At 39.2% G+C, this 24027-nt stretch overlaps 1 protein-coding gene across 1 annotated transcript; it reads right to left on the reverse strand.

Annotated features, from left to right (window-relative positions):
* Window positions 1-294: 294 nt before the first annotated feature.
* Window positions 295-22802, reverse strand: e2f2 (E2F transcription factor 2). Its single transcript, XM_079833785.1, has 7 exons — window positions 22079-22802; window positions 9562-9664; window positions 9084-9303; window positions 5993-6154; window positions 5606-5720; window positions 2712-2895; window positions 295-2465 (listed from the first exon to the last, which is right to left on the reverse strand). The coding sequence occupies exons 1-7, from the start codon at window positions 22343-22345 to the stop codon at window positions 2203-2205; spliced, it is 1314 nt and encodes a 437-aa protein (XP_079689911.1). The 5' UTR covers window positions 22346-22802; the 3' UTR covers window positions 295-2202.
* Window positions 22803-24027: the final 1225 nt, after the last annotated feature.

Below are 24027 nucleotides of genomic sequence, written 5' to 3' on the forward strand. Positions count from 1 at the left end.
GACTAAGCATGTAAAATTGTGTAACTGTAACATTGTCAGACAACTTGGAATTGCAGCCATTTATCCATCAGATTTATCTGTCTGATTTGTGTCAGTCTTGATGTCTGTGTCCTTTTCACCAACTTATCTTTTTTGGTATTTCCTGTCTGTGCAGGTGAACCCTGCAGGTCATCGACTTGTGAAAAATGCAGTTCAACTAAAATATTGTTACTGCACCTGCATACATCCACGTGGAAGTGTGTTTGCACATAACACAAGAGCAACTGTAACTTTGAAAGAAAATGCTTGTACGTAAAATACTACTTTGAGTTTTACACCAGGGCTTTATTCATTTAAACACCACAATATCAAATATTAAGTGCTGCCTGTTAAACAGACGGTCTTTATAAAAATGACACATCCTGAGACAATTACCATTTTCCTTCAAATACAAAACCTATAAATACAAAATTATTATACTGTACAATTTAAAAACATAATGCTTATTTAAAAACATCCCAAACAATGAGAACCCCCCCTCCCCCTCAAAACTACAAACTACAAACAAATGCACAAAACTGCCAACTTTTAGTACACACTTCAACACGCTCATGCATATACAGACACACACTTTTCAAGTTTGTTAGGACAGGACAGTTGTCCGCATTTGGGACCGTTGCATGAAGCAGATAAAACTTTTGTACACATTTCAAAAGGCATGTTCAAGTTAATCAAATATCAAATCTGATTAACAACTGCTCTTAAACCCACCCCAACCCCTTGACAAATGCTGACTCAACCAATCAGTTTTCTAGAATTTGTGTTCATATTTGTTCAGTCTCACTGAGAAATGTTTGCTGCAGAAGAATTATTTCACTGCAGAACTGGGTGTGGTTATCTAGTTGTAACGTTTTCCCAAATCAAATGTGCTCTGCATTTAAGATGGGTGTTTTCAATAAGTGTATTTCTACACACACCAGATTGAAACGGTTAAGTTCTGCTTCGTCTCTGCAGCTATAAAACCTACCATTCAGGTGTGGCAAGAATCCCAACTCTAAAAGGGGGAGAGAAAAAAAACCCTGGAAACAAAGTTCACTTTGTATTCCCAGCAGTTCAGTGTTCAAACAGTATCAAAGGTCTCTGCCAGATCCCATTAAAGGTCCCTAACCTACTCAGAGAGTGGAGAAGTGAACCCTGAGAACGCCATTACCATAATTTCAGGAAAAACTGATTCTACAGGCATCAAACAGACTAGAAAAAGCACCAGTTAATCATTTGGAAATGTAAAAAAAATCAGCTGCCAAATCTGCACATTCCCTGAGGTTTTAATAAACAGACGTGTCAGCGGTACAACCTTGTTTCTCGAGGCATTATGTAGTACTACATAATTATTCTTCAGTGCTGTAGGAAATCCCACTGTGACAAGATGTCTAAAACTAAAAGATGGAGGTAGAATGAACAGACAAGCACCCATTTCTTAATATCTGAGCACTGTTTCTTGACTGAAAGGATCTGAATATGAAGCAGATGCCCTCCATACATGCTCTCAAATCTTCAGTCTATAACAACTCAAATCACTAGCCTACATATCTGCAGAAGCACCGACAACTGAAAAATATGGTCACACAGCCCTCTACTGGCAATGTTTGACATTACTACAATAATTCAAGCTCTAGAAAAGCTTTAAAATGACCTGAGTTCCACACATCTCATTCAAGAATTACTAATAAACAGTTCAAGCTCATACCTAGACAAGGCAAATACATAGGCCTGATTTTTTTTGGTCAATCCTTAAGTAATAATGACCAAAAACAATGCTAATAGGCGAACATTTAACTTAAAATAAAATTGAAATAATTAATCACATGACAAATCAATAGTTGTTTTCTCAAAAACTAAACTATACAAGCATAAATACCATAACTGTAGGTAATATGGCTGACAGAAATAAAAATATGGCTTCATAGTGTACTAAACCTAACACGAATCTCCTCTAGAGGGTGCTTGTTGACAATATTGTCTGATTCTAATTACTAAAGAAGTTAAAATATTAAGACACAGCCTCATCCCAAATTTACCGTCTCAGAAACGGAAACAATTAAGCCAATTCAGTAGTGCATTTTATACGAATGTCATAATGTGAAGGAGTGTTTCAAAACTTCATAGGATCTGTGTTTGAATTAAACTAACTACAACTGAATGCGTTTCGTTACGCTGGATGCCTCATGTTTTGAGGAGATCTCCCAGATCATAAGTGTCAAAGAAGTCAGATACGCCTTCTCCGTCCTCCAGACCCCAGAGGTAGTCGAGTTGAGGAGAGAAGTTAACAAAAGGCCCAGAGGTGTCGGATGTGAAGGCCATCCCTGGCAGCTGGTCTTCGGTGATTTGCAGAAGGCTGGGAGGAAGATCCAGAATCCCCTCCACGTCGAGCAGGGAGGTATTACCGCTAGTGTCTGTCATTGATGGCTGAGGCTTTGACGGCAAACCTGTACGAAGAAATAGACTCCATTCAGCAAGCAATTCGATAGCTAGGATTATCAAAAACAACCTATTCACTAAGATAAAGCTTGTAGCAAAGTTTTGTAGATGGATTGCGATACACGGCTCTTTATTCATAGAAAGTCCCCACTAGAACTTATTCAACTGAAACATTTAAAATGTAAACTTTTGTTACTGGCTCCAAAATACTTTTCAACACTATTAGCTTAGCAAGTTCCTGGTAATTGTCTCACCTTCGACTGGCTGGGGTTTGGCAGGTGGGAAGACAGCAGAGGGTGTGGTGGCACTGGGGGATTGTGGGTAATCTTTTCTGGGTGTGGCGTTCTTGACGGGACTAGCATCCTCCAAACATTCTTCAGGACACAAGTACACTTCAATTGGGCCGTTCTTGCTCTTTAGGTAAATCTGCAGCGAGCCCTAAGTGAAGGAAAAGTAGGCAGCATTAACAATTATCATCATAATTATCATCAAAATCAACATCATTTATCATAATGTAATATCAAAACCAGAGCTCTGAACCGGTTCAAGGAACGAAAACGAAAACCGGAAACTAACGAAATTTTAAGAGGAACGAAAACGAAATCAAAATCAATTTGAATCGTTCTGAACAGAAACGTTAATTTGAAATGACCATTAACCGGTTAATAACGTCATTTTATCGTTCTTTTAATATTTTAATTTGGCAGTGACCAATAATGAATAGAGTAGTACAGCATGTGACGTTGACGGATCAAGCGTGAGTGAAATGCCCGCGCACCAGTCAACTATGAATCTACCGGTACGCAAGTCAGTGTAGAGCGGGCATTTTCATGCCTCAAGTACATTTCTTTCCCCGCTGAGGTCTACAATGAATGTGCAGGTATTGGAGGACATTCTTTTCGAACGTTTAAATAAGCAGTATGGACTTTAAGCTCAAATAGACTGATTTAGGCTAGTTTTTTGGATTCCGTTTAAGCCTATCCAAGTAGGCTACTAGCATCTATCAAACATTTTTCCTATAGTCTTTCAGATTGCCAATACAGGACAGGTCAATGTTTTCTATATAAACGGTTGATGCTTCGTATTAAATGGTATGTTATATTGCATTAAATGATCAAGCTTTATTAGCTGACTGAATTTGATTATGTGATGCAAGGACGTGTTGCGCAGTGTTTGCTTTGAAATTAGCAGTTGACGGTGCATTAAAAGAGCAATGGTTATCCAGTTTATTTATCCTTTATTCATGCAATTTTTAAAACAAGTCGTGTTGAAAAAAAGTTATGAACAAAGAATGTTATCACTCTTCTGAAAAGAATTAGACATAAGAGGCCACTTTCGATTGTCTAACGCTCCATTAAAACAGGTCCGCTGTTTATGCTTTGTAATTAATGCATGTATTTCTGTTGTGGTTTTAATTACCATTTAAGTTTAATTACCATGCGTTATACCAATTATTGAGTGAAAAATAAGACTATTTATACATATTTGTTTAAAGTATAAGCTAAATTAAAATAACGTTATTAACCGGTATTTTTTCAAATCAAACCGTTTTCGGAACAGTAATGTTTATTGAGGAACGAAAAAACGGAAACGCTATAATATCGATTCTGCTCGGAGTGAACCGATTGATATTTTTTCCCATTTTTAAGCCCTGATCAAAACAAAACATTTTAAATCTAACTGCAAGACTTTAATACAATATTAAATTATTCCGTTTGGGTAACAACTAAAAATCACAGGCAGATAAATGAAAAATACACCAAATTAAAGCTTCAAGCAGCGATGAGAGGTCATAACAGGAATGGTTACCTCCCTTTCCTCCGCCCAGAGAATTTGGCACGCCCATGCAAGCGCCATATTTGTTTGTTTGTGTCAGTGTTTTTGTACGTCCTCATCGCGTCTATCTGTTCTAAAATGTGCATATAGTCGTGAGTTTCTGCTCAACATCGGCAGACTCACATCTCTTTAGAGATAAACCTCACACACGCCGAAGCTAGGGCTGCACTGGCCGGTCGGCCTTCAACATCCCCGACCCCCAGTACTGCATCTGGCCCACAGCGGAGGCGCCATACGCGGTGCGAGATTAAGCAGAAGGGGGGTAAGCGTGAGCATATCCGGGCTAGCCAGCCTAGCCCCACAATAAACTGGATTACATTCGATTACTGCTGTTGTGTCTTTGTTTGCGCTGTGTACTCAATGCGCGTCACTGACGCTTTTCATATGATAGGAAAATATCTAAAAATAATGCTATAATCAACACTTACTCGTAACTCGTTCATATCGACAGCTGTAATGGTACATTGCATGTGTTACAAAGTTGGTAGAATAAAAAATTCAGGATTCTTAACTAGTTTGACCAACAGCAACCAGTATAAACAAGCTCAGGGCAGGAACTCAAGCTGGCCTTTGAAACTACGTTAGGTTTGGATTAACGGCAGTTTCACACTGATGCTCAAGCACAGCAGAGGCAGCGCAGAAGCTGTGGGTATGCAGAGCAAGGGCAGCATGGACCCATTGTGCTTTCACACTGAACCGCCGCTTGTGTACCGCAATTACAGACGAGCATCGTCCATTCTGTCATGTTTTTCAGGATCTCCTCCGACCACTGTCACGTGCTTTGATTTATGATGGGCATCGTACTCCGTTGATGTGACAGTGTTTCCCTTCTACTGACCCACACACACATATGCATATAACATGCTGTATATTAGGGGTGGGAGGATGGAAAAAAACAAAACAAAAAACGATGCATCGTGATTCTCTCTCCAACGATCCTAGACCGAGAGCTTAGTTTTTAACTGCATATGTGCAATGTTCTTTAGAAATTATTCTGCTGGCTTCCAATTCCTCGCACACACACACACACCACTCGAACCTTCCACAAAATAATCTTTCAAAATGTTTGGAAAGGTTGAAGCGAATTACAGGGACATTTACAGGCTTCATTGCACATGATGCGCTGTGAGAAACACGCACTTTGCTTGATGTTATACTTGCAGTGTGTGGTCTCGCCATTATTTGTGTTGTTTGGAATGCAGCAGGATTATATATATTAATAAAAATATGAAACTCACTGACAGAAGGCTGCTTTAATTTCAAATGCTTACGCGCCCTTTGGGAAGAGTACTCTAACAAGATGAATACTGACCTCGGATGCTTCTGGAACTTCCAGTTTGGTTTCAGTTGGTGCTTTCACAGCTATCACAGTTTGATCTTTCAAGCTGGTTATGGTACGAATGTCCTGATAGGTCACATATCCTAATGTGAGCTTGAGTTAAGGACAAACAGCTTTTAAAAATGACTGACAGTTCAGTCATGAAAACGTCATTGCATTTCAAATGAACTGAACTATAAAGACTCACAATTAAGAGAAATGCAAAAATATTGATCATGGGTATCTAAGCCACGTAAGTGTTTGGCTGCAGAGATGCATGCTGTTTGAACAGCATGTATGAGCAAGCACACAGACGTGAAGGAGACAAACCAGTCCTCAGTTCTTCAGAGTACAAACACTCCACACACAATGAAAGGATATCTTTGGTTGTCCTTGTTCTCTGTCAGTTCTCGTAGACGTGTTGAGCTGGACTGAATGAGGTCGTCCAGAGCTTTCTCCTGCCTGTCCAGCTCAGAAAGCTCTTTCTTGAGAGCGCTGGTCTTCTCTGAATTGCAGGATGACCCCTCATACACACCACTGACCCTAAAGCACACAACATAGAGAGAACATACTGTTTGAAACTATGATGAAACCATGATAATTAATAACATACGCATGGATTGTATGTTCAGCGTCACTCGATCCTCTAGAAATTAAAGTTGGTGCCTAAAGTTGCGCCTCTGCACCCATGGTACGGCAGCAAAGTTACTTGATTATTACGCAGGAATGAGAGTATAGTTCCTAGCCATATCGGTCTAGAAAATCGCAACTTTTTATTTTCTGTCGGTCTTAGTACACGATGTAGGCTAACTATACACATCACAACATGTAAATAGGAAAATGTTGGCGTTATTTTAGTCTTAGTACACAATGTAACTACAGAAGAGTCAAGTTTTAAATAGGAAAAATATCGAAAATCTTTGGTCATTTTTTTGAGCGAGATGCTATCGGTCTAATCAGATTCAATGATCTATGCTAAGCTATGGTAAATGTGCTACCGCCAGACCCAGAGATCGGCTGAATGGATTCGAAAATGGTAAAACTCAACTGTTTCAACATGACATCATGACTTTGCGTAAACATACACACCACTTTCTAAAGCCAAATGGCGTGTTATCTGTACGCATTTTGAGCTATCCGCGTGTATGCCTACGCAGTGTGATTCCGCGTGTATGGTTACGCCGAAACTAACATCATCTCCGCGTGTATGTCTACGCCGTGTGATTCCGCGTGTATGTGTTCGCCGAAACGAACCATCATCTCCGCGTGTATGTCTACGCTGTGTGATTCCGCGTGTATGTGTTCGCCGAAACGAACCATCATCTCCGCGTGTATGTCTACGCTGTGTGATTCCGCGTGTATGTGTTCGCCGAAACGAACCATCATCTCCGCGTGTATGTCTACGCCATGTGATTCCGCGTGTATGTCTACGCCATGTGATTCCTTGTGTATGTCTACGCCATGTGATTCCGCGTGTATGTCTACGCCATGTGATTCCGCGTGTATGTGTATGCCATGTGATTCCGCGTGTATGTGTACGCCATGTGATTCCGCGTGTATGTGTACGCCGTGTGATTCCGCGTGTATGTCTACGCCGTGTGATTCCACGTGTATGTCTACGCCGTGTGATTCCACGTGTATGTCTACGCCGTGTGATTCCACGTGTATGTCTACGCCGTGTGATTCCGCGTGTATGTCTACGCCATGTGATTCCGCGTGTATGTGTACACCGTGTGATTCCGTGTGTATGTCTACGCCGTGTGATTCCACGTGTATGTCTGCGCCATGTGATTCCGCGTGTATGTCTACGCCGTGTGATTCCACGTGTATGTCTGCGCCATGTGATTCCGCGTGTATGTGTACGCCGTGTGATTCCGCGTGTATGTCTACGCCGTGTGATTCCACGTGTATGTCTACGCCATGTGATTCCGCGTGTATGTGTACGGCGTGTGATTCCGCGTGTATGTGTACGCCATGTGATTCCGCGTGTATGTGTACGGCGTGTGATTCCGCGTGTATGTGTACGCCGTGTGATTCCACGTGTATGTCTACGCCATGTGATTCCGCGTGTATGTGTACGCCGTGTGATTCCACGTGTATGTCTACGCCATGTGATTCCGCGTGTATGTGTACGCCATGTGATTCCACGTGTATGTCTACGCCATGTGATTCCGCGTGTATGTGTACGCCATGTGATTCCGCGTGTATGTCTACGCCATGTGATTCCGCGTGTATGTGTACGCCGTGTGATTCCACGTGTATGTCTACGCCATGTGATTCCGCGTGTATGTGTACGCCATGTGATTCCACGTGTATGTCTACGCCATGTGATTCCGCGTGTATGTGTACGCCGTGTGATTCCGCGTGTATGTGTACGCCGTGTGCTTCCGCGTGTATGTGTACGCCGTGTGATTCCACGTGTATGTCTACGCCGTGTGATTCCACGTGTATGTGTACGCCGTGTGATTCCACGTGTATGTCTACGCCATGTGATTCCGCGTGTATGTGTACGGCGTGTGATTCCGCGTGTATGTGTACGGCGTGTGATTCCGCGTGTATGTGTACGGCGTGTGATTCCGCGTGTATGTGTACGCCATGTGATTCCGCGTGTATGTGTACGGCGTGTGATTCCGCGTGTATGTCTACGCCATGTGATTCCACGTGTATGTCTACGCCATGTGATTCCGCGTGTATGTGTACGGCGTGTGATTCCGCGTGTATGTCTACGCCATGTGATTCCGCGTGTATGTGTATGGCGTGTGATTCCGCGTGTATGTGTACGCCGTGTGATTCCGCGTGAATGGATTTATAAACATACTAAATGATGCTTTTTTGAAAATGTAAAAATGCAGAATGTTTCTTGTGATGGGTAGGTTTAGGGGCAGGGGCAGTGTGTGTGTATGTGTGCGTGTGTGTGTGATGGGTAGGTTTAGGGGCAGGGGCAGTGGCAGTGTGTGTGTGTGTGTGTGTGTGTATATGTGTGCGTGTGTGTGTATATGTGTGCGTGTGTGTGTGATGGGTAGGTTTAGGGGTAGGAGCAGTGTAGGGGGATAGAATGAAACGGCGTTGATAAACACAGTAAAAAGCGATTATGCGTCTCGATAACATGCCAAAAAGGCATAGCGAATTGGTGTGTCATACACACGCTATTTCAGATCAGTCTGACTGTTTAACTCTAGGGGAGTTGGAAAATTAGCCTATTTTGTGAAATAAACTAGAGTGCTCCTTTAAAATAGGGAAACTAGTTTGGCTGTATTGCTCAATGACATGCAATATAGTCTTAAAAATCAACATGAAAAAGAATTGTGATAAGATCATGGATCGTGATCCTGCCTGAAAAAACATTTGTTAAGACCTACAGGAAGTTGTCAAACAGGAAAAGGGGACCATCTTAAGAGTTCATGTCATGCATCTAATCAGTCAAATCAAATATGAGCATTTATCACTCTGGTTGACAATCGAACACACTCACAGCCACTGGATGTTGTTTTTGGATTTCTTCCGGATGAGCTGCACTCCCTCCAGAACATTGGTAATGTCGTAAATGCGTCTCTTCTGAACCTCCAGAACCTCTGTGGCCCAGTTCAGATCCAGAACCCCGTCAGCCGATTCGCTCAGCAAGCCCACAAATTTCTTAGTCAGCAGGCCGAGGGAAGTGTCATAACGGGTGCGTTCCCCTGGAGACTTGGGAGCTAGACAGAGATACAAAAGAGCCATTCTTTCAATTATAGTTTGAGTATTACCAGCTGCAGTTCCTACAAGAAGAGCAAGAGAGGCTTAAACAGGTGTGTTTACTTTTCAAACCATTATGATTTGAGGCCCTAAAACAGGTAGAAACTTCCGGCACCTCAGTCAAAATATGGAAACTGTAGTCTTGGAATCAACAAAGGTCTATTTGTCCCAACAGTGATTGTGTTTACATTAGTTGCAGATCATTCTGTTGCACTCACTTTTAGGGCTTGGTGCCCTCGCACATGCAGAGTTTCCCTTCCCTTTTGGTGTGCGGAATTCTGGGAGATAAAGTGGCTCTTCCAGATCTAGTCTCCTCTTGGCCTGGGAAAGACAGACAACAAAAGAATGCTCATTATATCTGCCTTTAGAAGATGCCGATTCACCAAATCATCTGAATGAACATAGCTCCTAGTTTAGCATTGTGTCCTTGCTTTCAGTGGAGGTGGCATTACATTTTCTAAACTAAACATTGTTCAGTTTTCAAGGAGGGTTGAAAAGAACTCAAGAACAATTTCATCTCTTTTCTCAAGTGCCCAAATATACACTGCCACCTTACATCTGACCCCATCCTAAAAAAAACCAAGTTCTTGTCCGCTCTTCCTTGAGAGGGTCACCTGACTGACCACTAATGCGATTTACACAAAGTATGTTTTTGAACATATCAAAACACATGCAACTGGCAAAGTTTCAATGTAATGTAAGTAGAGACAGATCTTTTCTCCCGTATTGTGCCGTAGATCCGAGTAAAACTGATTTATGTAGGGTGAGGACTTGAGGAATGAGAGTCATACTTCAGCAAGAGAAGTCTGTCGTTTCACCAGAAGATCAAGTTTGACATTTTGATAAGGTCAAAAAAACATGAATGATTCATCCATGCCTGCGTTTATTCTTTTTTTTTTTTTTTTCATAACGTGGCATACACTTACTTTACCATAATGGACGATTGACAGGCGAGTAGGAAGCCCTTTGTCTGAAACTGGTCAGAATGCATTAGTGTTTACACTAAAAATAGGAACCACTATTTGAACGTGGCTTCATTGATCAGGTTGCAAAGTGTCTTTCACTATCACCTGCATTTAGCACCTGTATTTATCTAACAAACAGAACTACCTTTACTGAGAACCTGATATTGTGAGATGGGTTTTGAATGATCTTTGAGCCTGATCATCTGTATTAATTCAAATCTTTTACCATTAAAACCTTTAAGAAGGGCATGACCTGAACGTTAACACATTTCTGAAATCTTTAGCATTCCACACCGGGCAGATGGGTTTGTTTCAGGAACCCAGCTTCACAAAGAACTCATTTAAAGAAGCCAACGGACATGGAAACCTACACCAACACATTCCTGTTTGATTTCCAATGCCATTCAGGACTGCAGTTCACTCGAGACAAAATACTTCTGTAAAAGACCCTTTTCACATTTCCGGGTTTCTCAGAGCAGAAGTCGTCATAGGTTAAATATTATAGCTGTGAATGAGAGAATACATTAAATATTTTTTTGTGTGCCCATTTGCTCAAATAGCAAAAGAAAAACGACACAGTAGTGATTTCACAACTTTCAAAAGGAGGGAAAAAAATAGAGTGAGATTAATGACGGCAGTCAAAAGAGAGAAATATGTTAATTTTTACCATCACTCCCATAGACGCTGTATTAGAAACACCCTCACAGCAGCGGTAACTTGTTTTTTGTAATTTGATGCAAAAGTAATAAAATGCAAAGTATTAGTGTTATAAATGTATTTTTTTGTTTATTTTTACGAAAATACAAAAATTTTAGCAGGATTTGCTATATTGATAACCGTTAAAACGCGTCATCACAGTCTGTGAAAAGGGTCTATTGACACTGAGCATGTGCGGAGAACAGTACACTTATCCTGTGTGCGTGAGCGTCTGTAAAAATGTTTGCACTGCCCTGACCTAAACATCTACACCTGTCACTGACATCTGGAGCTGCTGAGCAGGTGGTAGGGGGAGAGGAGGAGTGCAATCTTTCCGTTTTCTTTGGTTTCCCCTTCCTTTCTTTTTGCTTTTTTCCTTTTTCTAATGGCTCCCCACACACACACACACACACACACACACACACACACACACACACACACACACACACACACACACACACACACACACACACACACACACACACACACACACACACACACACACACACACACACACACACACACACACACACACACACACACACACACACACACACACACACACACACACACACACACACACACACACACACACACACACACACACACACACACACACACACACGTTAGTGCTAGGGCTGACAAATTAACATTCAAATATTCATTGAATTTAAAATAAACACAGAATGCATTTTCAGTTCTACTTTTCCATTATTTTCTCTTTACACAAGCTCTAGACGGATATATTTGACTATTGTCTCTAGACTTTGTGGGGTTTTTTCCCCGTTCCATTGCATCTCATGTTTTTAAACGCAAAAAAGTCCTGATCTGCGCTTCAGCTTTAAACCATGCATAAACTATGCATTTATTGAACAGCATCATGTATTTATGCAATTTACTAAATCATATTTGATTTATAATCATTTAATGAAAATGTAATAATCAAAATATTACATTTTGCTCATTGCGCCCTCTTGTAGCCTCAGGAGAAAACTTAACTGAAATTGAGCCTTTTAAATTTCAATATTAGTAATATATAAAATTCTAATTTGGTTTTTCAGCCATTTTGACAGCCCTAATCAGTGCAATGAAAATATAAAAATCAACAACTTAAATTCACAATTTTTTTATTACTATTTTTATTTAGTATAGGTGAATCTTTGAACATATGTAGCTGCATTTATATTTTAAGAATGTTCAAATCATCATTTGTGGGTCCCTGGCAACAAGGTTTCAAAAACCATTACATGTCTCAACTAAGAGTTGTTCTGGAGTCACCACTAGAAGTTTAAGGTAGAGGCATTTGGGTAAGACTTTCAGGAGCACGTCTTCATCAAATCTGTGTTAACGTCAGCTGTTACCATGCTTTAGCACAGCAGACTGGCTCATGATGAACACACCCCACCTGGGTGTGAAAGGGGGACCTTTGTGCGGTTCTGTTTCTCGAAAACAGCAGCATCTCATGTTCGTAAGAGTTTGTGGTTAGTTCTGCCTATTTCCTGTGTCAGTGGGAAATGAGAAGTGAGAAATGCTGGCTCAGAGCGGATGGGGTGGAAGCCAAATCATTCAAGTCTAAAGCACTGATCTGGGAGCAGCCTTAATGTACCTACTGAACTCCAAACATTAACCACTACTAACTAATAACAGATTTATATCAGAAACTGGTGGGACCGCTCCAGGCTCAGGAGTTTCCTAAAGATATGCAAATCCACCGAGTAAGCAAACATCACACACAGCATTGGATGAACAGGATTGCACAAATGACTGCGTATGTGTATGGCATGAATTGAATAATCAATATAATCAATATATTCCTGCATGTCCTGCTTGAATGCTTTGGATACAAGTATCTGGCAAATGCACAATGGAAATATAGTGCATGTCAAAATAAAATAAGAATTTAAATGACAACAGCATGCAGTGGCTGTAAACAGCAACAATTGTGGTCTGCATGTGATCTTTGCAACTGAATGGGTTCAGATAAATAACTTTTATTAATATAATTAAAATATTAATAATACTTATATTTAGCTATCATCATTTTAAAAAATCCAAACACAAACATTGTTCATTATATCAGCTATTGCTATCAGACACTTAAATCTAAAAATATTATCAGTTATCGGTATCAAGTCATAAAAACAATATTGGTTGATCTCTCTTATTCCATAATCATTATTGCAAACAGACTTAAATAACTTAAGACATATCTGCACCATTTCTCTTCTCACTCTAGAATAAAAAGAGATATTCACAGAGATCATGATGAAACCCAACGAAATACTCAACATTGCTATGGCACAATGCCTGTATAGTCTGCAATGTTTTACTAAGAGCTATTTCAACAAAAGTTACACAAAACCTGATCCTTTCCAATATTTTTTAGAGGGTGTTTCATCATTAATTTAAAAAAAACCCCACTTATTGTCCTTTATTTATAGACAACATATTAAAATGACTGTTCAAAGGTTTGGGGTCTCTTATGCTCTCCAAGGCTATATTTATTTGATAGAAAATACATTAAAAACAGTAATAGTGAAATATTATTTATAATAATAACTGTTTTATGTTATAATATATATTATACAATGTAATTTATTCCTGTGATGGCAAAGCTGAATTTTCAGCAGCCATTACTCCAGTCTTCAGTCACATGATCCTTCAAAAATATTCTAATACTCTTAAGGCCTGTACACACCGGGACGAATATCGTGCGTGCTTATCGCCAGCGTTTTTCGGCGAGTGTTCACACCCAAGCAATTTTCACTGGCGATGCGCCGAGTGAACGTGCACAATTCAGTAGATAGCGCTCCCGGTACACAAGGTGGTGCTGCGGCACTCGCTTGTCACACAGAAGAAGAAGAGAGACAGTATTTACGTGCTTACCAAAGCATAGACATATTATGTCTATGGCCAAAACCATTCACACACTTTTTGCTAACTGGCAAGCAGCATTAGCAGCTCATCTTCTTCTTTGTCTACTTACTACTTCTTTGTCGTATCAATGTGTGCTCGGCAAGACCGTTTTGTGCTTGAGCGCCACCAAGCCGTGTTTTACTGTCACTTCAGCAGCTCCAGGCACGTGAACAAAAGCGCTGATCTCATTGGTCGGCCAGTTTTTAACGTGCCGCGTCAAAATAAAAAAACAAACCGGAGGCATTTTTTTTTGTTAAATAACGCTTTTACGTCTGCCGTTTTGAGCGTCAATGTGTACACTCACATTGGCGCCCTTTGTTTAGTCACGAGGCGATAAACATCGGCCGGAAATCGTCCCGGTGTGAACAGGCCTTTAAAGGCACAATATGTACAATTTTTTAAATTAGAATATCCAAAACCCACTAGAACAATGTTATATATTTTGTTGACTTGTGTACTTACATTATCCCAAATATAGGCTTGATTTTGTAGAAACCTTGAAAACACCAAAGACGCTTTAATATATTGTGTTTTATTAGACAGGTGAGTAACTGTTTGGATACATTCATCTACAGAAAACAAATTATTGTTATATAGCTCAACACAGTTAGTCTTATTGTTTAAATCTCGTTTTCATGATTTACCGCGAGTATGTTTTACCATGAATAATATTGATCTAGCAATCTGCAATGAGCAACAAGTGTCTCATAGTGTTTGACAATTCATGATAATACTTTATTTTGCAATGTCATTGTTACATGTGTGACATATAGTTACTAAATTAACAACTATAAATTATGCATAATTACAAGCAACTAATCCTAAATCAAACCAAACCTATATTAAGTAAGTACATGTAGTTACTTAATGTTTAATAATAGTACTTACTCAGTACTTAAATGTATAATTACAGTGTACCAAAGACACCTTAAAATAAAGGGATACACTTTATTTTAAGGTGTCATTGTTACAGTGTAATTATATATTTAAGTACTGAGTAATATGAATTAACTACATGTACTTCCTTTATGGTTAGGGTTGGTTTAGGGTTAGTTGCGTGTAATTATACATTTACTGTTATTACAATGGTAAAAATGGTAAAAACTATAACATGTGTTAACATGTAACATATGTAACAATGACACTGTAAAATAAAGTGTTAGAAAATAAAGTGTAACCAAATTTACGCTCTATTAAAATGTTGGTTACACTTTATTTTAAGGTGTACTGAGTAGTCCTGAGTAAGTACTGAGTAATATTAAGTAAATAAATGTCCTTACTATAGAGTTAGGGTAGGATTAGGGTTTGGTTGAGGCTTAGTTGCATGTAATTATGAATAATTTATAGCTATTACTACAGTATCTACATGTAATAAATGTATAGGGCTGGGTATCGTTCAAAAACTTTCAATATCGATACCGATACCTTGAAAAAAGTATCGTTCAGGAACTGTATTGAAGTCGATACCAAATACATTTTTCTGTTGTAACAAGATTACATTAACTAAAAAAAACCTTAGGTTTTATTTTTTTCAGTTTGTTGACTTTTTTTTTTTACAGACTCAAAGAGTCATATATAGGGTACTGGGGGGGTGGAATATGCCTTGCGCTAAAGCGCACACATTAAGCTTGGCGCAAAGCACTGGCTAAAGTAGCCTAATGTTTATAAATGTAAAAATAGCAAGGAGACATTAATTTTAATTGTTTATTAATACATTTATGTAATCCAATTAATTGGATTACATAATCAAAGTATTTGTTTTCGATGTTTTGAATTGGTTTTTTTAAACAGATATTTCAAGCTTTCTATAGGCCTTAATATATGCAGAGTTTTGCTTCATTTATGTGACGCGCTGCAGTTCTTCTTGCAGTTGAATATGGAGGAACTTTCTGCTCTTTAGTTTATTCCGTGCAGTGCCGGCACTCCCATTATGCGCATCACATGCTGCGCGTAGGGCACCAAGTGCTCAGGGGGGCACCACAAAAAAATACTCTCTTGGTAACCTTTTACGATAATCGATAGTATCAAGGCAATTCGGTCGGTACCTAAAAAGTATTGAACTCGATACCCAGCCCTACATATGTAACAATGACACTGTAAAATAAAGTGCTACCAAACTGTTTTGGCATTTCTAATATCCGCTTCATTTCTTGTGAGACATTTACAAGCTCTTTCTCTGAAGCCTACTGCACATCATGTCACACCCCCCCCTCTCCTGCGCTAAATGGCCTAATTGTGGCTGGAGGTGGGGAATGAAAAATCCTGAACAGTGTTATTGAGTAACTTTCCAACTAATCTGAGGGCTTTTTAACAAACACAATCTTGTCTGTAAAGAACAGGTTTCTGTACGCCTACAGACACACGTGAGTGGAGAATGACCTGCACACCGTGTGTGCCACTCCCGAACAAAGTGTAAGAGTGAGAAAAGTCATTCTGCATCTGTGACCCATTTTGAGGTGTCAAAACGAAAGGGAAACACAGGTAAAGGCTAAAGGGGAAGTCCAGATGAAAAGGGCATAAGGGGATGACACTTTGAAATGCAAAACTTGACCAGATGGGTCTATGCAGTGTGATCTGAATTACTCACGTTAAACAGCTTGAGGCCCATCACCCACCTTGTTGATGCAACACCTGGTTACTCGAGGACCAGCAGGAGGGGGGATAGGTAAATTAAGAGAATGAAATGAGGTAAAATGACCCGAGGGACTCGGGGACGGGGTGGGGGGTTGGTAGGGCGTCAATAGGATGTCAGGAAACAAAACCAAATCATGTGTTCTTCTGCATGGTGATCCCAGACCAGTGGTTGATCACTTGATCTAGGACACGTGAGATTTGGAATGAACCAGAGACCTAGCGACCTCCATGACCTTTTCAATCCTCGAAGTTGGGCTCTATTGTATAGTTCTCAAGTCTTTAATGTCCTTCTCTGGAGCTTGCCGAAATAACCCTGATATTATTAACTGCAGCATGTAGTCTGCAACTATTGTTGTGCTTGTGCAGTCGATAAATAAATGTCGACCTGATAAACACATTTACCTAACCTATGATAACAAAATATGATATGGGAAAACGTAAATCTATTAAATATCCTGAACTGTCAGTCATTACTGATGTTTACAAGCAAACATATGCTGATAATCACTGAAATATCCTGTTTTACCTCTTTACATGCAAACCAATGATCTGGCAATGCGATAGTGTGGGGGAAACAGATAATTGCTTGTACAAGACTTCACAGAAAAAAATTCAGGTTATTTCCTGATGATGACATCAAAACGTGAGCATCTATGTATTCTATATATTATGTGAATTGTGAAACCCCCCCGAGTATTCCAAAATGCAAAAACATTCACTCTGGTTGGATGCCCTTAAATCTGCAGTAAGGACACTGTCCGGTCACATTAAATATAAGCTAATAGAACGCCTTTTCTTGCCAGGGTTACATGCCGAGTGAAACGGGGGTAATGGGCAAAATCTAGCTTTGTCGACTGATTTATTCGCAAATGATTCATCATAAACCAAGATCATAACTTGTTTAAGATCATTTGACCAGCCAAGTTACTGACCACACAATAACTGACTAACTGTAATTATTAGCTGGAGGCTTTAGAATTTTACTAACCCATTTGCAAACCATTTAGGTAAGATATTCAAGGATATTCAACTGGGGCAGATCTTAATCTCAGTCTCAAACACAATCTTAAACACATTGGTTTGTCACGCAAACGTTTTCCAGTTTTGCTGATCCAAAAAATGATCCCATCCATGACTCAAACAGTAATATGATCCGAACCATGAGTTTAGTGATCCGTTCAACCACTACTGAATATAAAAGTATGTTCAGTAGACATAAAAACTGTGAAAATTATGTGATCTAGGATCTTTAAACAGTGCATGCCATTGTATTCCTCACAGCCTCGTTTTCATCTGCGTTAAATTCAATACGGCGTCTAACCTGACAAATGTCTATAGTGGCCAATGAATCGTGTTTTACAAAGGAACTGGCTTACTTCCACATTAAAAAAATAAGGTGGATAAAGTTGAACAACATCAGCAGAAAAGAAACGTCCTCATTATAAATGATTATGAAGACAAACTAATTTTTGTTGTTCTTTGGAACTTAATGCAACATTGATAAATCATTTACAATAAGACCAGAAATGTGTATTTGGAGAGGATAGGTCAATTATATTTGGATAGGTCAATTATAATTTAGAGTCATTTTAAAGAAATGAGGCTCAGGGGTACAACAAGTTTCTGCAGAATTCATTAAATGTAATTTAACATCCGGAGTGTCTATTTACACTAAGTGCAAATAGCCCGCCTTGTTGGCAAATGCTATTTGCACTAACTCCGCCCACTGACGTCTGGTTAGGACAAATGAACGCAAGACACTAGTTTGTGTACATCAGCAGTAGTATAAGGGTAAAATGTGTGGCAGGAAGTTGATGCAAACCCACCCAAGGTTTGAATCCGCCCATTTGCCAAATTTGCTCTAATCCCTTTTCACATTACATATCAGATCGGAAAGGTATTTATTTTTTAATAAAAATGTTAAAAATATTGGAAATAAAGTGTCTATCGGTTAGGGGTAGGTTTGGAGGGCTTTATTGTCTCATTAAGGCAGCATTCATTTAATAATTTTCACAAATATAATCATTTACACTCTGTTATTATTGCATACTGTTTAATGTACAACAACATTAAGGTGCAAACAGCATCTGCCACTATTTATAAGTATAAATATTTAACTAGTGTAAATAGCAGATCGCTTAAAAATGCTGCTATTTTCTCTTAGTGTAAATAGAATCTACTGCTACTTGCACTTGGTGTAAATAGCATCTATCACTAAGAAAATATGCTTATTCACTTAGTGTGAATATAATCTGGTCGCTATTTACATGGTGTAAATAGACTCCATCACTATTTGCACAAAGTGCAGCCTTTAACATTTGAGTTTTTAGAGTTAAGGTTCAAAAGGTCTAAGGGTAAATGTGAGCTTCAGGTGTGTCATTCGTGTCAAACTGAAAAAGGGACAGAAAACAAGAGTGAAGCTCTTTACAGCAGGAGATATAACTGTAGCACATTAGTGTGAAAAACTGAACAAGAGAAACTGGAAGTTGTTAACGATGCCATGTGGAGCTTCACTAGACACTTTTTGTTTCCAGAAAAGACATTAAAAAGGTCGGAATGATTAAAAAAAATCAGGGTACGCAGTCAGGGAAAGCGCTAGGACAAGGCCTGATTTGTTAACATAAGATGATGTTATGGCTGATAAACCATTTTAAGTTGACAGACAAATAAGCAGTCTGAAGGCCTGTTCACACCGGGACGATTCGTCGATATTCGTCCCGGTGTGAACAGGGCTTGAAACAGGCCTATTATAATCTACGTCAGAGTTTATGAGGCATGTGCATCAGTCCTCCAATGCAGACGCCCAGTCTGTTATCAGAGCTGCCCCATATTTTTGCAGCATGAGTCTGTGATCATTCCTTTTGTTTATCAGCTGGAAGCAGCTAGCCACACAGAGAGAAGTTCGACACATGCAGTTCCTGGAGCAAATACTCTGACCCCTTTGACCTTTTCAACAGGTTGAGCTTCTGTGAGGACGAATGGTGAGACAGGTGTACAACGGCACAGGGAAAAAAAAAGGGAGCGATAATTACAAAAGCAGTTACATAATCTAAAAGCAGTAGAAATCAAGAGTTTAAACATACAAATACGGGAATAACCAGTTTGAGGATCAGTCTAGTGAACCTGGGTCACTGGAACGTGTGGCTTTATGGGAGCATTCAAGTTTATTCATTATGTTCTATAGTTTGCTAAACATAAACGGTTCTGTAGTGAGGAGTTTACCTTTGAAGACCCTACCCCCCCGCTTTACTATTAGGCATGAACCATATAATATAATGTCCAGTTCAGAAGCTGTAAAGCACCCTTCCCCCATCTATCAGCTTCTGTCACCTTCCCCCCTGAAATAACCCTCTTATGGCAAGCCAACTCAATATTCACTCCTTAAAACTAATTAGTTAAACTGTCTATTTTGATGTTACTAGTACTTTTTTTTACTAGTAAGTAATGCAATAGGGACGTTTTCCCCCTCAATTTTACTAGTAGTTATTCATTAGATGCTGGTAATAGCATTTTCCTACTACTAGCCATTTTTCCAGTAATGTCAAGGTAACTGCAAATCCCACTGCCGACAAATTGCACATTGTTGTCATTGGTGATCAGTGTTTCAGATATAAACGTATATATTCTGCTTGTTGTAGGTTTATATCTCAGTTTCACTACAGATGAATTAGGTACAAGTGCTGATTCCTTAGTTGCTAGCTATCCTAGCATTTGTTCCAGTTCATAGTTGAATTGTACACAATGTACAGACACTACCGATTTATTAAACAGTAGTGTATTCATAATGTTGATATTTGAACCACTACCGATTTATTAAACAGTAGTGTATTCATAGTGTTGATATTTGAACCACTACCGATTTATTAAACAGTAGTGTATTCATAATGTTGATATTTGAACCACTACCGATTTATTAAACAGTAGAGTATTCATAATGTTGATATTTGAACCACTACCGATTTATTAAACAGTAGTGTATTCATAATGTTGATATTTGAACCACTACCGATTTATTAAACAGTAGTGTATTCATAATGTTGATATTTGAACCACTACCGATTTATTAAACAGTAGTGTATTCATAATGTTGATATTTGAACCACTACCGATTTATTAAACAGTAGAGTATTCATAATGTTGATATTTGAACCACTACCGATTTATTAAACAGTAGAGTATTCATAATGTTGATATTTGAACCACTACCGATTTATTAAACAGTAGTGTATTCATAATGTTGATATTTGAACCACTACCGATTTATTAAACAGTAGAGTATTCATAATGTTGATATTTGAACCACTACCGATTTATTAAACAGTAGTGTATTCATAATGTTGATATTTGAACCACTACCGATTTATTAAACAGTAGTGTATTCATAATGTTGATATTTGAACCACTACCGATTTATTAAACAGTAGAGTATTCATAATGTTGATATTTGAACCACTACCGATTTATTAAACAGTAGTGTATTCATAATGTTGATATTTGAACCACTACCGATTTATTAAACAGTAGTGTATTCATAATGTTGATATTTGAACCACTACCGATTTATTAAACAGTAGTGTATTCATAATGTTGATATTTGAACCACTACCGATTTATTAAACAGTAGTGTATTCATAATGTTGATATTTGAACCACTACCGATTTATTAAACAGTAGTGTATTCATAATGTTGATATTTGAACCACTACCGATTTATTAAACAGTAGTGTATTCATAATGTTGATATCTGAACCACTACCGATTTATTAAACAGTAGTGTATTCATAATGTTGATATCTGAACCACATATCCCTACCGAATTTAATTACATAAATTAGCATACATTTTAACAGTAACCATGGAATTAGCCTTAAGTCAGGGTGGACGTCATATTGAATTATAGGCTACACATTTGAAAATGGGGTTGTGAAAAGTTTGTCTTTACAATGACATTCACTGTATAAAAGTCCTATATCATATGGCATTTTCAAAACTCTAACGTTACTCACTTTTTGTGTGAAAATGTCAGCTAAACAACTGGCATGCTGTTAACTACTAACAGTACAATAACAACTCGCTGTAACTACTTCAATTCCTTGTTTTCATTCCTTTCAAAGACTAAATATTTCGCTAACTAAGGTTAATATTGAGACTAAAAACAACGAGTACTGTATTTTAATGTAAACTAGAAGGAGTAGTTTGTTCTAAGAAGGAAATTGCTTGCCATTCTCTCTTCTCTAAAGGTCCCATCCTAATGTCATGACTGAAATATACATGCGGTGTTGTGGTCACGCTCTCCAATTACTGGCCTGTTTTATTCATTCATTCATTCATGAGGAACTGACAGATTTTCAGTACACCAGAGATGATGGCACAGATAAAACGAAGCCAGAAACGGCTCGTGGATTTCATATTGCGACTATAGCAGTGTTTTAGTGAATGACATTGTATTAAGACATGAAACAGGAAGCATGCGCATTCATAACGTAATAGCAAGAATTGGAGTGGCGGTGGAAAAGAGGCTTACCGGCAGCCGCCCGGAAGAGGTCCTCGCCGGCTTGGGTTCGGGCCCGTGGGGGGTCGCGTACAAACAGTTGGGTCTCTGCTCAGCAGCTGTTGTGTTCCCGATCTGAGTGAAGTATCCAGCCGGTACCAAATTCATCGGTGGGCTTGCAAGTCCCGTGTTGAAAAAATCCGTCCTCACCGCGGAGAACATTTTCTTCTGTGGGCACGAGAGTCCAGACACTGCACCTCTCCCAGAAGCAGGAGAAATCCCTCTGGGTATCCGCATCATTTTGCGCACGAAAACCCGCGAAAGTGACGCAAAATAAACTCTTTTATTACGCAAATCACGCCTATAGTTTACCGCAGAAGGTTTCAAACGTCAAAACGAATGAGTATATCTTAATGCTACAGACGATATGAAATTTAGTATAATAACTCCGGTTAAAGTTTCAGATAAATGATGCGTGAAAAACGTAAAAAAGGAAAAAATAAATAAAACATCCGACATACACTCCAAAACTCCACAGGGTCCTTTGTTGTGGTGGCACGAGAGCTATTATGTCTTAATATACTGCAAATAACTTATATTAAACGTACCAGGGTCGTTCAGCTTTATAAATCTGCCTTTAAAAGGTAAACACAGCTTTAAAGATGTTCCTTTCGTAGTTCTCGCGTAAAGCCGGCGATGGTGGGAAACGCTCCTGTGTGTCTGTAATCCCTCTCCGGCAGAGAAGCTTTGCTTTGACATCAGCTCAACGGAGGAGTGCTATTTTAGCGCCAAATTACGTCCCGCGAAATTTGGATCTCCCGCGGTTGGAGACGCTCAGCGATTGGCTGCTGGCACGCCTCGCTCGTTCGGATTCTGAATATATTTACATGTAACAGTTGGTGCCTGACGGTCTCCCCCTTAAAGAGACAGCGCCTTTTTAATCTCTTTTGTGAACAAGGGAAACAAGGGGACATTACAACAACAGCGTCATCAAACGTATCCTAGTCATATTTAGATTTAGCATATAGATATATTTCATGCAAATATATTTCATAATATACATCAAACTGACGGTTTACTCACACACTAACTCATAGCACTTGAAATACACATTTGTTCTATCAAAATAGCACATAAACAATCACCATACAAGCATCATAAAGTTGAAAGATGCATGCATGCCCATTGTGTTTCCATGTTTTCTAAATTAATCTTTGTCATTGATTAATCTTAAATGTCAATGTTTTACAACAGCAAAATGGAATATAGTTGACTCTGGCGTGGCCTGACTCTGTGAAAGGAGACTTAAGGGGAAAACAGGAGCTTTAAAGCCCTAAACAACGCCACAGAAAAGAACCTTTACACTTGAAAGGACACAGGGTAACCCCCTCAGATGATTGTTGAGACTCTCCCACCCATTTGCCCAATGAAGGCCTTATAGTGTTTAGGAGAGGCATAGTTCTTCCTTCCATGTACTACGGCAGTGGAACAATCATTCCCAGCTTTTAAAACAAGTACAAATAAATATGACTGAACCTGCATAAAACACACAAGAGATAAATGCAGATTGAGATTGTATATGCTACGCCAACGGTTTGATTAGAAACATCTTATCACACAGTAAAATCACTATAATTCTCCAGTTGCTCTTACCACAAATGGGCTCTAGAAATGCAGTTGTTTAAAATTAACCAGGGATGGGGCAAAATGCTCCACATATTTAAAATGCGGAGGCAGAAAAATGCCCTTCTCGTGAATTACTCTATTTTGATGTACTGTATTATAGTAATTTCTATAGCTATGGGTTTAGTGCCTCTACAGTGTTGGCAACCTGTATATTTGTCAGATATCTCAGACAGGGTTTCAAGCATAAGACGGTTGCTTAGGGCGCCACCAGCTGGAGGGGGTCCCTAAGAGCGCCTCAACGCCACCTCTTGATTCGACACATACGTTTTAGCAAAAATGCACCAGTACATTTAAGC

Source organism: Gobio gobio (genome assembly GCF_949357685.1).
Source record: "Gobio gobio genome assembly, chromosome: 13".
NCBI classification, from domain to species: Eukaryota; Metazoa; Chordata; class Actinopteri; order Cypriniformes; family Gobionidae; genus Gobio; species Gobio gobio.